This window comes from Pollicipes pollicipes, unplaced genomic scaffold, assembly GCF_011947565.3.
Source record: "Pollicipes pollicipes isolate AB1234 unplaced genomic scaffold, Ppol_2.1 Scaffold_3087;HRSCAF=3621_pilon_pilon_pilon, whole genome shotgun sequence".
NCBI classification, from domain to species: Eukaryota; Metazoa; Arthropoda; class Thecostraca; order Pollicipedomorpha; family Pollicipedidae; genus Pollicipes; species Pollicipes pollicipes.
Window position 1 is genome coordinate 17,368,448 of NW_023596225.1, and position 16,726 is coordinate 17,385,173.

The 16,726-nt window shown below is 48.2% G+C and overlaps 1 protein-coding gene across 1 annotated transcript in view; it reads right to left on the reverse strand.

Annotated features, from left to right (window-relative positions):
• Positions 1–13,262, reverse strand: part of IA-2 (tyrosine phosphatase IA-2) — a gene marked incomplete in the record, with an annotated part of 128,911 nt that extends 115,649 nt beyond the window's left edge. Inside the window, 1 exon segment of the mRNA XM_037212632.1 lies at positions 13,139–13,262. Coding sequence (XP_037068527.1) covers positions 13,139–13,220 — 82 coding nt within the window.
• Positions 13,263–16,726: the final 3,464 nt, after the last annotated feature.

Here is a 16,726-nt window from a genome sequence, read left to right on the forward strand (position 1 = left end):
GAGATGGTCATTTTGGAGATCGGTTCACAGTTTAGTTCACAGCCCTGCCTTTCTTAGTGCCTTAAACCCGCTAATTTCTGAGCTGGACGCCCGCAAAGATGTGCAGACCAATTTGTGTAGGCTTTTCCAGGCTATTCAGGCACACATGATGCCATAGCAACGTCGTTCAACGCCGTCGCCGTAGCCCAGCCGTTCAGATCTGGCGTCCGCGAGAACGGCTATGTAGTGGATGTCAGTGGACATGGACGTCGGTTGGCTCTCGAACAACGCTGAGCAAGCCGTGCCAGCTCCAATCATTTTGCTTTGCTCAACGTTTTTTGCTACGCAAGTAAGTGGCTGTACATGGTTGGTTCAGTTGATAGTTATTACGGTATCACGATTTGTAATCGAATAAGTTAAAGAATACCGCCGGAACCGAGTTTTTGAACATAGGTAAACATCTTAAACTCACGGATGGCTACGCAAGAACATCACCAGACAGGACCAAAAGCACGAACACATGACGATATTTCTCGTGACGAGCTCGAAGTACTACAAGTAAATGCTTCGATGGCAATTTCGTACGGATAGTTTGGCAGCATCTCAACGCCATATAAACGTTCTATGACGCGATCAGACAATAATGTATTCGGGAGCCTATCTGCCCAAAAGATGAATTTTGTTGTTTAGAGCAGCTGTTTCACTTAAAAGTATAGCAAAGTCATAAGTGAGTCTTTTTCATCACATCTGATACTTGCTTTAATATCTTCAAATGTTGAACGTTCCCTTTTGATGTTTGAAATATGCATATTGCATTAAGATAATTGACGTTTCCATCAGGTCAAGTCAGATTTGAGTGCAAACGAGACAGTTTGTTGCTTGATCTATAAACATTAGTATGCTTGCTCAATGATGGCCCTGAAAACGTGCCCGGCAGAGGCATTCCTTCAGGCGTCTCTGCGAAAAGCTCTAAGGGAACCGCGACGCCCCAGAAATTGGGATGAGCACCGGCCTGTCAGGCGCCTCCGTCGACAGCGGAGAGCGTCGTCGACCAGAGGGCGAGCCACGAGGAGCCGCGCCCGCGGAGAGGCCAGGTGCCGGCGCCGGCCGCGTGGGCGGACCCCAGCCGCCCGCGCGCCCTCCCACGCCGCAGCGGCTCGGTATTTTGGTGACTGCGCTATGACGTCACACGAGCGCGTCGAGATCGATGCCGGACGGCGCAGATAGGGGTCGCCCGCGTCGTTTCCGGCGGTGGTCAGTCGCAATCCCGACCTTGCCGTGGCGCCGGGCGCCCATTATGCCATCGCACGCGATGGGAGGACACCCCGGAGACATGGAACGCGTCGGGGAGTTCAGCCAAGTACACCGTTTGACCCAGCGTTGTGGGAACCTACCATACGCTGCACAGGTACGGCGATAGAGGTCAATACGCCAGAGGCGGCCAGCCGCCCTCATGCGTAGCGGCGGACATTCTGGTTAATCCTGACCCGGCGGATACGACCGTCTGCCACCCAAAACACAGTAAAGACGGTTGTCTCTTCATGTAGACACAACAAGACGGGCGACTACCCGTCCACGAAGAGGAAGCGGATTCAACCGGCCTTCCACCCGTGCGAAGCGGAAACGGACAACGATCCACCGAGACACAGGTGGCGCCGCCATGTGTCCAGCAAGGCGTGAGAGAAATCGCTCTCTTTCCACCGAGACAGGGTCAAAGACGAAGTTGTCTGCACGTCGAGGCGCGACCGTGATGTCCGCTTGTCCTCCGCCCAGGCAACCCGGGCTGCCGTCTGTTCATCCAGACACAGTGCACGTCTGTCTCCTCAGGCATAACGATTGACAGGCCGTGCTGTTTGCCCACGCAGGCACGGCACATGTCCCGCCCGCTGTGCGTCAAAGTTCGGTCGTTTGCGAACCATGCCAGTGGCGCAGAGTTTTGTTTCTTCTGGGCCGACACGTACTTCGAGGCGCTCACGCCTAGGCTGCCAGCAAATAAATAGGCGAACTCTTGAAACAAACGCTAGCGAAGTTGAGGCCGAAGAGTTTTGCTGGTAAAGGAGAAGAGAAAGAGAGAGAGAGAGAGAGAGAGAGAGAGAGAGAGAGAGAGAGAGAGAGAGAGAGAGAGAGAGAGAGAGAGAGAGAGAGAGAGAGAGAGAGAGAGAGAGAGAGAGAGAGAGAGAGAGAGAGAGAGAGAGAGAGAGAGAGAGAGAGAGAGAGAGAGAGAGAGAGAGAGAGAGAGAGAGAGAGAGAGAGAGAGAGAGAGAGAGAGAGAGAGAGAGAGAGAGAGAGAGAGAGAGAGAGAGAGAGAGAGAGAGAGAGAGAGAGAGAGAGGAGAGAGAGAGAGAGGAGAGAGAGAGAGAGAGAGAGAGAGAGAGAGAGAGAGAGAGAGAGGAGAGAGAGAGAGAGAGAGAAGAGAGAGAGAGAGAGAGAGAGAGAGAGAGAGAGAGAGAGAGAGAAAGAGCTCATTAATGGCGAAAATGTTGCTTTCTTGGCAATTGCCCCGAAATCCCCTTCTCCGACTTGGCAGTCTCGCACGTCAGCACACGTGCGTGTGGGCGGAGTGCAACTAAAGCCAAGAGCCTGACATGTTGTGTCGCATTTGGACGCGTATATGCGCCTTAAGGCGGCTATCATAGCGACATTCTCAAGTTTGGACGCTTTGGCCAATTAAATTTATCATCCCTTGGTCACTAACGCTATTTCAGCCAGTTTCAAACGACAGCGCGGAGCCCTTCAGACGACGTGACGGTCCGCCGCCCGTGGCCTGAAGCTTCTATTCCGGGAGGTTCTTATCACGAAGCAACAGCAGCGCATCCTTCTCCCAAGCTCCCTGGCGAGGATGTAATCGTCTTCATAGGCGCGTGCATTGTCTGGATTTATCAGAGCCTCAGCACCACTTCACTCTTGCCGATAGGCGCAGGAACGTTTCAAAAAGTGGGGGGAGGGGGGGGGGTCAAGCTCAGGGCGCATTTCAGGAACTTTTTTTCTGGAAAACAAGCTCGTTGACCGAGGGGGGAGGGGTTAAGGATGGAGGTTGTCGCCCTTCAATCAGATGTAATGCCTGCTATTCTAGACATGCACCTAGAGCTCTTTCTCACTGGTGTACACTCTTACCTGTACGACTCATCAGTCATTCGGGAAATAAGGCTATCCAGCTTCCCAAGATTATTCGTTCCTTTCAACGTTGTCTTTCCTGGGGACGCAATATTCCACGAGCGGGTAGGTATTTTGGGTCATTAAGGGGTCATTAAGGAGGCATCTGTCTTCGCAGGGCGGATGCCACAATACGGCCCGGACATAGGCTGGTGAGATTTTTGAATGTGAATCGATGGCTCACAGTGTGGAAGATCTTTCATGCGCCTTAATTTCGCTGGCTGCTTTTCAAGAGATAAGACTTGTCGCAGCATTTTAGGCGGAAACCAATTTAGAATGTTGAAACTGCCAAAAGCAGTTTGACAAAAGCCGCCAAACTGGAGATTCTTCTTTAGAAACCAAGCCACAGAATGAAGGACCTTCTGTCATACATTCCTTATCTCAGCCCTGCTCCTGTCCGCCGTCGGCGGCCACTGTCCAAGCATGACTGGTTGCGAACTGATCATATGGCTGCTTTATTGCATATTTCTGGATCAGCATGGCTACTAATTGGTGTGTAAAGCATGTTGGACACCTGCAACAGTATCTTTTTCTGAATTAACTTCCCTTACACCACACCATCTCAGAAAAAAGCCTCCGGAAAGCTGCTTGTTTTAGGTATGAATTGGCCCAACGGACATTTATTTGCCCATCATTGAACGTAGACGACTTGATCTGCTTTTGTGTGCAGACAGGGGCGTAGCCAGGGCCTTGCTACGGGGAACACATCTTATGGTGACCCCCAAAAACGTCCCCGGATATAGCTGACTTGATAACAAGGGATGCGGTTTTCCTCGTTTCAGTGTTATTTGTACCTTGCAACCGGAACAGAAACCAAAAGCTACAGTGAGATCAATTCTGCTTGTATTTTCAAGTCAATAAATTGCAGAAATCAGGCGTTGAACGACCGCATGGAATAAATCGCCGGTGCCCGTAAGTTGCAATGGTTTAGTGGGCTCCTTATAAACCGACACAATTCAGAGCCTTTGTCAGAATGCTTTATCTGGGTTCCACAGACAATGAGGACATCGCGATGGCCGGTTGTAAATCGATATGTTTGATCGAAATTTGAAGATGCAAATGCAATTGCCGATCGAGTGGTCGACAATGTGCATTAACGTGGCCACGCCATATTTGTCTGAAAATGTTTAAGATTCAGCCAGAATATATCAATGAAACAAATTATGTGGCGTGGTTTTATAACATGCGCGCTCGCAAATCTTGGCAACAAAAACCTCAACAGCAGGCGTTGCTGTCTCCATAGTCTGCGGAGCGTTAGCCCAGTGGCTAATTTTTCGCTGTGGCCCATCGGTGGACGAAGATGATTACACTTCTGCAATAGTTGCCTTTAAACACGTAATCGGTTAAGTAAAGTTGAGTTGTATGATGTAATTTTGAGCATTCGCACTCGCAAATCCTAGTAAGAAAAACGTCGACGCCAGGCGTTGCAGTCTCCATTGGCCGCGGAGCGTCGGCTTAGCAGCTTATACCGAGCCGTGGTCAACGGGTGGACGAAGATGATGGTGCCCATGAAAGAAGTAGCCTTGAACGCTTCAAGACATCAAATCTTACATTGAGAAGGCAGTCTGGACGCATATTTCGCGCGTGCGATTTTTAGACTGATGAAAAGAACGTATTAGCCCTTACAGCACCGCGAAGTGGTCCTCTAATCTGGTGGTGGAACTGGAAAGGTAAAGATAGAATTTCCATTTTTGGTGCTCCTGTAACTATCAATCTGTCGAGAAGACAGATTAATACGGCACCCGCTGTCTGGTAGCACTCGCAGTGGCTGAAGCCGTTCGGTTTTACGGGAGCTGCAACCCAGGCCATCGATGTCCTTGCTCTCGAGGTTGCAGGCGAGCACGTTCAAACCTTTTGATGTAATTGTTTTCGCCACTCTATTCGGAAAAATGAACGCTCTCAGGCAAACATGAGATCACCTTGTTGGTTTTTCTTTAATTCATTTCGACCCGCTCTATTCAACAAGAATGAGAGCTCCCCTCTACTCAACAATAATGAGACTCCCTATTTCCTTCCGGGCAGGGGGCCCCTTGAGTAGAACAACAGGGGCACATTAGCGGCTCCGGCCGAGTGCTGAAGGGCCAATGCGTCCCATCGCGAAGTGTCTTCTGGTTGTCATTCTGACGACATTGAACGAGATCTCCTGGTCGATCCGGAGGCCATTGGAAGGATATCTCACATCACAGTGTTCCCCTCTCTGACACGGGGGCCCATCTGACCCACGCAGTTGGCCCCAGATCAGCATAGGAACCGTCCTCGACGCAACAATATGCCTGATCGCCGCAGGTGGTCCAATAATTGTCACAGACTACAGTTCTATGTTTTTCAGTGTTCTTCAATGATATTGAGGACTCCCTGAACGTAGATTGTAGATGAAATGGGTCCCAAATTGTATTAACATGGCTAATCCATGTTCGCCTTAAAATGTTCAAGATTCGGCCAGAATTAATTATTGATAAAAAATATGTAACATGGTTTTGAACACGCGCGCTCGCAAATCATAGCAACAACAGCCTCGACACCCGGCGTTGCAATCTCCATGGGCCGCGCGGCGACGGCCTGTGATTATGACACAAAGCGATGGCTAAAAAGCGAACAAAACAGAAAAAGAAACAAAACAAAACAAAACAGTCACTGTCCTGTTTGCATTTATGTGTTATTGGCTTTCTGGCTTTGGAGCAAAGGCGGTTTTCGAGGAACAAAACACGGTGCTCTTCGGCCGGCGAGGGCGGTGGGCGGCGACCGACGATCCACCGACCGCCCGAGGAGGGCCGACATTGCTACATCAGCGGAACAATATATCATATATATTTTCTCATAACACATAAAAGTATACACCACTGTGCACCTGTTGGGCACCCACTATCAGTCAGCTTTTTAAGGCGAATCAGGGCAAGGCTTAACATCCATAGAGTTCACGTTGCTCTTCGTTCTCAAGAGTTAGAAGAGAGCCCTATCACATATTTTTTTACCGAATATCTTGCAAAAGTTAAATTCAACAGTCAAATGAGATGATGTATTGTTTCCTGTATTGCTGATGTATTTATCATCGTTATATATACCTTATTTGCGTGCAGTGACGCAGTGTTGAAACATTCCCGGTGGATTTTTGAAGCTGTGTTGTAAATATAGATGAGGTAGATAAAGTAGCTAGCTGACAGTACTAGCCGCTTTACTAGAAGTTGACCTGACATCAGTTATAGCCGATTAAGTTTGCTTTTATATATACTTCTTTCTTATACACACATACATGCATATATATATACATATATATATATATATATATATATATATATATATATATATATATATATATATGTGTGTGTGTTTGTGTATATATATATGTGTGTGTGTGTGTGTTTGCACATATATGTGTGTGTGTGTGTGCATATATATGTGTGTGTGTGTGTGTGTGTGTGTTGTGTGCTCTTATTTCATTGTTTTAACCATTTATTTTAACTCTCGCCCTACGAGTATTTACCTCGCACTACGAGTTTTTCACCTCTGCCCTACGAGGAAGCGGACTTCAGGCGCCCTACGATCACGAAAACCAAGCAAGCACTGAAGCCACACATAACGCGATATTGGAAAGCTGTTGTTAAACTGCATCAGTTAGTTGTCTGAACAATGATAAATGTGATCAGTGACAGGTACAAAGGATCAAATTATTACTTTATACTCAGGTTTCTCGAATGTGAGGCAGACGTTTTGTCATGTGAAGCGAAGATAAAAAGCAGTGGGCTGCATTCTGGGCAAAATACTCTGTTCATGGGAATTATGGGAGGCTCTAACGTATAGGCCTTAAGTTTTCGTGTTTCGGTATAATGAGTTTTCATCTTGAAAGCCACCATCCTGAAATATGCCAGGAAGTGCCAGTTTGGACGACAAAATCCAACAACCATAAGACTTTACGTTCCAAGTTTATTTCAAAACCTACTCATTCCAAACAGCAAGCAAGGGTTTTGTGTACCCTTGCCAAGTTCTTGTCACAACCACTATTTTGTCTTACCAGTTTGCTTACAAGGCAAGAGGTCACCAAGCTTTCTTCACAGCAGAAATAATCCTGTAGCCATAAGTGCAAAATTCGTAACTAACATTTGCTCGGGTACGTGGCCACTTTGGAAGATGTGTTGGCCACAGACGAACGTGCGCTCCTGTTGCAGCTGTGCCCGTGTCCCTTGTTGAGTGGGCTGTCATATCCCGCTACCCGTGCGCGCGTGTTCATGGTTCGGGTGACGTCAGCTCCGCGTCGACAGAATCGCACCACGCTTAGCCAGTTTCTGAAATTTCACGATCAAAGACGTTTTGTTTTTCGGAGGTTTGTTGTTTCCCGCTCCGGTAAATCACCGTCTCTCGACGAAGTCTATAACCACAGTCGATGACCACATGGGACTGTAAGAGTTGACCAGCCTCAAGCGAATTTGGCTTGCCAAAAAATAGTTCATGATTTAAAGCCTTTAAGCTGCGCGAATCTGTGACACGCCTTCCTTTGTTCACTTGGTGACTTTCTTTTTGCTAGAAAATGTCCCTTTATACTCGAACGATCCTGCAAAGTTGTGATTGCAGCTTCGGTACATGTGATTCCAGGATTGATTCCATGATTCCATCCCATGATTGTAGCGTTCCGGTGGTGACATTTAAGGGAGAAGTCCTCACGCATAAAATTTCCTCTACTCAAATCCACTCGCCATCCATGGGGCATGGAGCCCATACCCACCTGCCCTTTGGGACTGTGCCGATACTGAATGTGGAAAAATAGCTATGGGAAATGCAGACACACATTTCCAATAATCTGCACCCACCCCTTACCCACCCGTTGGAATTTCCCTAACACTTAGCAGGCGCCCGGTTGGCCGGTTGGATAACCTTTACTCCGGTGGGGTTCAATTTGGCCCCTCGAGATCTCAAAAAGTAAGAGAGCTAGGGGCATGAAATTCGCAGGGTGTATTGATGTTTACTTGGGCTTATTTAGGTCAAGTTTTTATGTTCCTAGGTCATGACCTTCGGGTCAAGTAAGGTCAAACAACGCCAAACTCCAGGTTCGTCTCCAACGTGTCCCCAGAACCTAGATACCTACTCTAAGCCAACGTTCACATGGTCTTTTGAGGTCAGTGATCTTGCTGATCTTTACAAGGTCATAGTGACCAAAATCATGCAACACCGCCTTGGGTTTTGCATTTGAATAGGCGACAAAGATAACGCTAAGCAGTATGTTCCTAAAAACAAGATGTTGACCTCGGCTATTTTAGGTCAGTGGCCTATTCTGACTTTTAACAGGTTTATGGAGGGTGTATAATTTGGTTTCTCTTGCCAATAAATTTGAAATGTGCACCAGAAACTGCCTCATACAGCAAGCCGAAGAGTGATAAAATACGCTGTTTTTTACCTGGATCTGATATTCACACTTGACCCCAGGTCAATGAAATTATTTAATTCAAGTGCTGTGCCACTACTAAGCTGTAATTGTTGTGCTGCTGCTTCAATTGTTGTGCTGCTAAGAAAGTATCTCAGAGATGTATGCCTCCGTCTAACAACTTGTTGTTGCATCAGATCGACCAATTCCTTAGAAATTGACTTAGCTGAATCCATAGCCTAACTTTGACCCGCCGTAGGTCATCGGGTACCATTCTGGAAAAAGCTTCGGGGATCAAATTGACCCCCAAACGAGCGCGTGTTAAACTCTAAATCATGGAAACATCTCAGGAAAGCTTACATCCAAACTTTGCTGGATTGAATATATAGCGAAGCAAGTTAAATTAGGACAAGAGATAGTGCCTGCAGTAACATTGTGCAGCAATGCTTGAGGTATCTACACGACATTTCTGAAACGTCAGATTATCCGTGAGTTCAAGAAGTTCACTCGTATCACATACTCGGTTATGCTGTTTTTTTTTAATTATTCGATTACAAGTCTTATTTCCGTAAAAAGCTAGCAATTCTGTCCAACTTAATACGTTAGATAACAAAATACAATCAACCATATGACTAATCGCGATTGAGACTTGCACCGATCGCTCAATATTGATGGAGAGCCAATTAGCGTCCATGATATTTGGATGTCGTGCTCAATGGACACCAGATCTGAACGACCGGACGATAATATGGCATTGAACGCCGGATGGTCTATGAGGTGACAGGATTTAAATGGCGTTCCTGTGGTGTTATGTACGCCTGACTGGCTTTGAAACAGTCTGCACATCTTCGCGGGCGTCTAGCCCAGAAGGTTTTAGGTCTTAACTTGGGCAGGGCTGTGAACTGCACCGAATGATCGTGAGGATAGCTCTTTCAGTTCAAAACCCCATCCAAATGTGGAACACTCTCTTTAAAAGCAAACAGTGATCTGCATTTAGTGAGGTACGCTATTAGAACGGCAGGTTCGTTGAGAGAATGTGAGGCTACACTTCGGCAGCTCCAGATGCCCCGCGTGCGAGGCACGGGTACGAGGTACGGGTGGCACGACTGAAGACCTCCGACCTTGCCACGAAGATGGCGCGTCCTACCCCAGGCCCTAATTCATTGTGTGTGGCCTTCCACACTTATGCGTGACGTAACGCTCCTCAGGCCTGCGCCCAATCTGATTCTCTTCTCAAATATGTTCGTCATTTTTGTGCCTCTTCCACAAAAATGTCGCCAAATTTAGAAGTTTTTGGATATGGTAAAACTCGCTCTGAATGCGCCCGCTCAGACCGAAAAATAACACATGTGGAGAAAAACATGAGTTTCGAAAGCGGTCTCAGCGTGTCCTTGGTGAAATGATACCTATGTCGGCAAATAGAAATAAAGAGTGCACTGCACTCCTTGACGACCTGACTGATGCCAACATCCCAGGACTTGGCAGGGTCGATGACGACTCCCAGCAGCCGGACCGAGCGGGAGGGTGACAAGGTGAACTGGGAAATAGCCAAATGGAAGTATCTTGTCTTGTATGTTTTAGGCGCTTCCACCGAGGATGCAGTCCGTCTTCGTGGAGTTCGTCTCCACAACCTTGAGCAAGTTTGACCAGAACCCGCGCTCTAGGCTAGCCCCGTGCCCTGGATCGACAGCGGAGAGTCGCCCGTTCTGGTTCGGTCCAGCAGCTGAGTGTCGCCTCGGCGTGTGCCGCCACGGACGGGCAGTCAGGTGTCACACAGGTCATTTGTCGGGAGACTGAACAAGACCGGCGCGGCTATTGAGCTCTGGGGGATAGATACCGCGAGTGCCGACCAGGGGAGCCTGATTATCACCTCTTGTCACCTGGAGACGCCCACTGAGAGCGCTTTTAACCCACTAGGGGTCGTTTCCATACCTTCCCAGCTTGTGGAGGAGCACGCCGTGGTCGACGCTATCGACACGGTCGATTAGTGGGTAACCATTAGCGTGCATTTAGTATTGGTCTTGCCACAGAGCACATCAGGCGCGAAAAATGATGTTGGTTGTCGTAGCGGTCTAGGCTTCTAGCAAATTAAGGTTGCTTTGTGCCAATGCAAACACAGCGTTTATCACGTCTCTGTATGGGGTTCGTTCACATGAGTTGATGCACACACTCATCAGCCCTTTTCACGCTATAGCATCAGCAGATAGGACATAAGTTGATGCTAAATATAAATGAACGTCAACTATGGACACCAAAAGCGCAACCCATCTTGCGCTGCCTGATCTAACAAAACAACCGGCAGTTTGTGCTACACGATTGTGTTTGCTTCGGCATCGTTCCTATTTTGTACTATTCTTCATTTCACGCTTGCAGCTTTAGTTCCATGGGACCAAATCACATAGCACCGCGAATGTATAGTGACCAGTATGTACATGATGACGACACAAAAACGCCTCCTGAGCAGAAGTTACTGGATATTTTGACAGATTTTATGGCATTCGATGCGTTTTACTCATGTTTACCTCATTTTTGTTTATTTTGAATCTGGTACCACAGTAAGTCGCTGTCTAATAATCCTAAAGTAAAAAATGCTATCATCATGCTGAATACGTATGTCATTGCATATTCCGCTACGTGCCCTGCCGTTGTATCATACCTCTACACACAGGTAACGGCATGGCCTCACATGCATATTAGCCCGCTAGCCATTTATTGTTACCTATTGGTGCGTGAAAGGTGAATTAACAGACAATAAAGAACAGGAAAAAACATAATGCAAAAGGTGTCGACGTCAGCACCATTACACTCCGATCAATGTCCATATTTTGCCGTTGGCTATGACACATACCCAGCGGCAAACGGAAAACGTCAGCTGTCCTGCGCCGAGTTCGGCACACCATACGGCATATGGTATGCCACACCATATGGCATACGGCATACCAGATCATACGGCAAATATGCGCCGGGCCCGGCCGATAGCGGGCGACGCACTGGCCAAACAGATACGTGCTGATACATGTCGCGTAATTGCCCTTGGCGCCCTCCGGGACCGAGGCGTTGTCTTCGGGCCAAACAGTGATCAGGAACGCCCGTATGGGGAGCCCCGGTCGACCTGAACGGCCGTGGCCGCATTTCCAGCCTTTGCCGGGGTTATTTCGGCAGAGTGCGTGCTGCTGGAAAATATTCGTGCAATATGTTTTTTCAGCCTTGTTTAGAAGGTAGCATATCTAAAAATGTGACGTCAAAATGCAAAACGCTGTTCGACCGTTTGTGAAGGTCTTGTGGGTTATCTGGGAGTAAGAACTAATTGCAGCATCACGAGTTACAGGGCAATGGGAGCATGGGGCTATGTAACGGGCCAACTAACAACAAATTGGGCCCTTTAGATGGATATTGAGTGTCAACATCCAAGAAACGCCTAAAAGATCTTACAAGAATACACGCGGCTCTCATCCTTTTTACTCCACTAATGTCATCCACAAATCTTCTTCACAAAAGCTTCCCAAACATCACAAAGCTTCTCAAACACAAAGAGGATGTCTGTGGCGGGAAAGGACCACTAAATGCACCTTACATGCGACAGCATATGCTATGGTGGAAAAGCTTTAACGGGCATCTTAAGTGTTGTGGATACAGTATCTTAAAAAGAGCTCGTTTTTCAGATATGCTGACGACATGAATTTTTACACATCCATTTTCTGAAGCAGATGTTTGGCTGAAGACGCCCTTTAAATTAGTCCCCCTATTAACAGAACGCTTATATTTCAACATACTATAGGCAGCATATGTCCCGGTGGGCCAGAGCTCATGAGGAGCCATATTTAACAGTGCTGCAGCATTTGAGAGTTCCAGTGCGGTCCGCTGAATGGCCGTGCCCTGCCGGTCAAGGTCAATACAGGGCCACCGCTGGAGACTGCGTCTAACGGAAGGCGGGTCCGCGTGATAGGGTGCCCCTGAAGTCTCCAAAGGGTGCGGTGCTCACAGTGGACACGTCAGTGCCAGCATCTTCTCAGAGCATGAGACAAGTTGTCAGTTCACATCGTTCCTGCATGACGGCTCGGCCATGCTGGCACATGGGTAGGTGCGTCCTTTGATGACTGGAGCCCACCATATGTCCATAGCTTTGACACAATTGGCCAAGAATGGTGCAAACTTTTTATTTATTGTGACACAAACTAATATCAACCGACCCTAAGTGCCTGGGCTTTTCACTGGCAGGCCGTCTGGTCACGGACTAGATTGCAATCGGTGAGGAAACCAAATTACTCATGCACAAAAAAGTGTTTGAACAGTCCGGCCTTCTCGATTTTGAGAAAAAAACGTGTAGCAACAAAGCTGCAAGAGGCTTTGGCTTAGGCCTCGCCTCTCTTCCAATGGTTGACAACGACAGAAAAACTGGATCGACATCAAAATGGAACCATATGGAGCGACTTGAAGTTCAAGCCCGACTGAAGCAGCCGCGAGAGACTTGAACATAAAGACACCCGTGCCATGCGCTCCACACCACACACCGGACCCCGCCCAGGCCTCCTCGGCCAAAGCACAGCAGTGCCCTCCAAAGACAGGCCGCGCCGCCCGACCGCGTCCAGCCCCCAGCGCCTCGTCCCGGGCCACCGGCCGGTGCCCCGCTCCGCCCGAGGGCGGCGCTCTCACCGATGAAGTCCAGCGGGAGGGCGGGTGCGGGTGCCAGGAGCAGCACGACCAGAGCGCAGAGCCATGTCGCGCCGCGCCTCATGGCCGGACCGCGCGGGCATGGTCGTCAGGACATGTCACCTAGCCGGCGTCGAGTGGCGCCGGCGCGGCCGCGCCGCGCGCCGCCCCGCCACCTGCTGGCCCGGATGATGACGTCACGGGATCAATTGGAGGCGCATCGATTCGACGACTTGTTGCACACGGCGTGCCTGGAACGGCAGGCGCCGCGGCCTCTGGAACGGCAGGCGCCGCGACTTCTGGAACGGCAGGCACTGTATACCTTTGATAACGACAGAGAAGGCCTCTAAAACGGCCGGCGCCGCGGCCTCTGGAACGGCCGGAACCGCATGCCATCTGGAACGACCGGTGCCAAGGTCCCCGGATCAGACGGCGCTGAATGGCCAGTGGAGCGGCCGGCTGGTGCTCTGGAACATCCGGCGCCGCGGCCTCTGAAGTGACCGGCGTTGCAGCCTTTGGGACCACCAACAGGGTCTTTGAAATTGTTGGTGCGATCTCCGGAATTCCGCACCCGAAGGGACCTTTGGGCGGAACGCCCGGGGTCAAGTTCCATTTCTAAAAGGCTGATTGGACGCGCCGCGCCAGTTTCGATGTTGAGATGTCCTCGACGCCTTGTATGCTTGGAATGGACACCACGCCATTATACAGGAGCACTGAACTGAACACTATGCCCATGCACGGGAACACTGGACAAGACACCATGCCCATACACAGGGGCGTCACTTTCGAACGTCACGAACATTCCAGTCAAAATGTGTCTCACGTCCCGTTGCCGAATACGTGGTACCGTGATATGGGCTGCCCGAAACACAGACGGATAAACCCGAAGGTTTCCATGACGCGCGCCGAGGAAAGGCATAGAAAAAACTTGCCGTCGGGCGCCAGCGTTCATCACAGCGGCTAGAGAAGTCTAATTAAACTTGAATAACACAAAAAGCATGTCAAGCTCCTCAAAAGCTAAGCGTCAAAGCGCCAAAGTCTCAAGGTGTCGTTTGAATGTTCAGCCTCGGTGGAACACTACAGCTGTGCAACAGCCTTTTGCTTTTCCTAAGATTTTTCTTGTTATTCTTGTTATTTGTTGCGTCGTGCTTCATTGCCGCGTTTCAGATCAACTTGTGTCTCCATAGTGGTGTGTACGCTTCCCGTGAACGTGCCTTTACAAAATGTACGTAAAACTGGTCACGAGCACTGCATTTTGTTTTACCTCCACACAATGGTCATGGGCATAAGTTACAAGATGTCTCATTTATCGCTCTTTCGTGTTCACTTTTTCAGCCGATTGACAGGTGTCTGGCAAACTCTTCTCTCAGCTAGACACGTTGCAACACCCAGGGCTGAGAGAGCTGCTATGAACTTAACGCTCGCACCGCTAGCCCATGCTACCCTAAGGGCGTGCATATATAAATATTTTGATTATGGTATTTTTGGTATTCGCTGGTATTCGCCAGTTTGCATAGCTTGCGATCTATAAACTGGGGCTTCATAACTAGACTATTTGTTTATTTTATCTGTCCATAAAGTTGAAGTGAGCCTAAGGCATTGTTTAATAGGGGCGTGGTCATTATTTTACAATAAGGGAGCGTCATTCCAAACTGAAAACCATATTAAGTGCGCCGCTGGTGCGCGCAGGTTCTTGTGTGGCATAAGAAATTATCGCATGTTTTCGATCTTTTTTTGTTTTTCCCTATGTGAACGAAATTTTCAGCTGTCAAAAGTACCTCCTGTTTTTAAAATGAGGCCATACCGCACAAGCGGCTGACTTCACTCGGTGGTATCCACTCTCACGGAAAAGGTGAAACATCTTAGTACGACTACGCTCACACGAATGGGGAGCAGAAAACGCGCCCACTGTCTTCCGCATTCATGGTACAAAGCTGCTCTCTTAGTTGGTATGGACGCGTGCCAAATGATGATACTGTCCGACGACGGCCTGGCTTAAGGTGCAGTTGTGTGACATATCTTCCATCTGATGGCAACACAAAAAATGTCGAGAAATAGGACTGGCGCATTTTGCGGGGTGTGTTCCAGAGTGAAATGAATATTGGCGTGGTTTTAAATGATTTCTATGATGGAAGCTGACCATGTATACAGCTTCAAAACGTTGGCTTTTCTCAAAACCACCATTGCTTGCTTGATATCGCCGTTTAAGGGGAATTTTCTACATTTATGTAAGGTTTTGAACCGAAATGAAGATCTTGAAATGAAGATCCGAAATGAAGTCTTGAAGATCACTCGGTGCAGTTCATAGCCCTGTCCTTCTTGAGACCCAAACCCCTCTAGCTTCTGAGCTACACTCTTGCGAAGATGGCGAGACCTATGGGGAGAGTATTTCAAGGTCACCTTGGCATCAATGACGTTATAATAATGTCATTTAAATCCTGCCACCCAGTAAACCATGCGGCAATCAAGGTGAAAAAGGTATAAGGGTCGAGTTGTTCATGTCTGGCATTCATAAGCACGATTTCGAGATATAACGGCCGTCAGTTGGCCCTCAATCAATAGTGTGCTATGTACGAAGACGTAATCAAACGATGACATATCGAGCAGCATACTTGCTAAACAGAAAAACTGTGTCGTCTAGAAAAGTCTATTCCGCTTAGAAGTGTGCCAATAGTTTCGAGTAAGGATGCTTCATCACATCTGATGCTTGCTGCCACATCTGCAAATATGAAACATTTCCTTTAACCAGTATCTCCTCACAAATTGAGGGTCGATTATTTTCCGCAAGCTTCCAACTCGTAACATCAAACCATCATAAGCTCAAAGTCTTTCTTTCTTACATAAACCTCATACTCGTGCCAAAGCGCTGGTAACATTGATTACTAAGACGAGCATTCTGGCAATCCGTCCGTTCACCAGCCCTTGCCTTCTCTGTCCTAGGCATCGACGCGTTTATTAAGCTCGTGCGCGTTCAGTTTCACTCTTAGGTGCAGGCAATCCCTGGCAGTGCACGTGATACATTTCCCCTAACCTTTCCACGGAAAATGTGCCATGTGCAATCCTGTCTAGTCTGCTCATCTCAGACCACGTCGTTGTGCACAAAACTGTCTTTTTGCGTCTGGAACCACCTGAACGACAAACGATACCTATTTCCGGCGATCTTATCGTACCGTCGTATTAAGACGTTTTATGCGTATTACACCCAGTTGTAAGCTATTCCCAAAACTGCAGACTCACATGGACCTCAAATTAGACTTCATTCTTCTGTAAAGCAATCTCTTATCGGTCGATTTTCTAATTGCATGCTTTTAATCCTCGACATTGGGAACGCAAGCTTAAGTGGCCGCCAAAATCCATGTCCGTGAAGTTAGCGATTTATTCAGCGGTTTATTCAGCGACGAGCTCCGATTTCTCTGAAAGAGAGCTTAAGGTGAATTATGGTACGAGAACATTGAAAATGACCTTCATTATGCAATATCACGTGACCTTTGAGGTAAAAAGCAGGCCCAAAGGACGGGAAACCCGATATCACCCAAAAATTACCGGCCGATTTACAAGTTGCAGGCATCAAAATATTGACAAGTGCAAGAG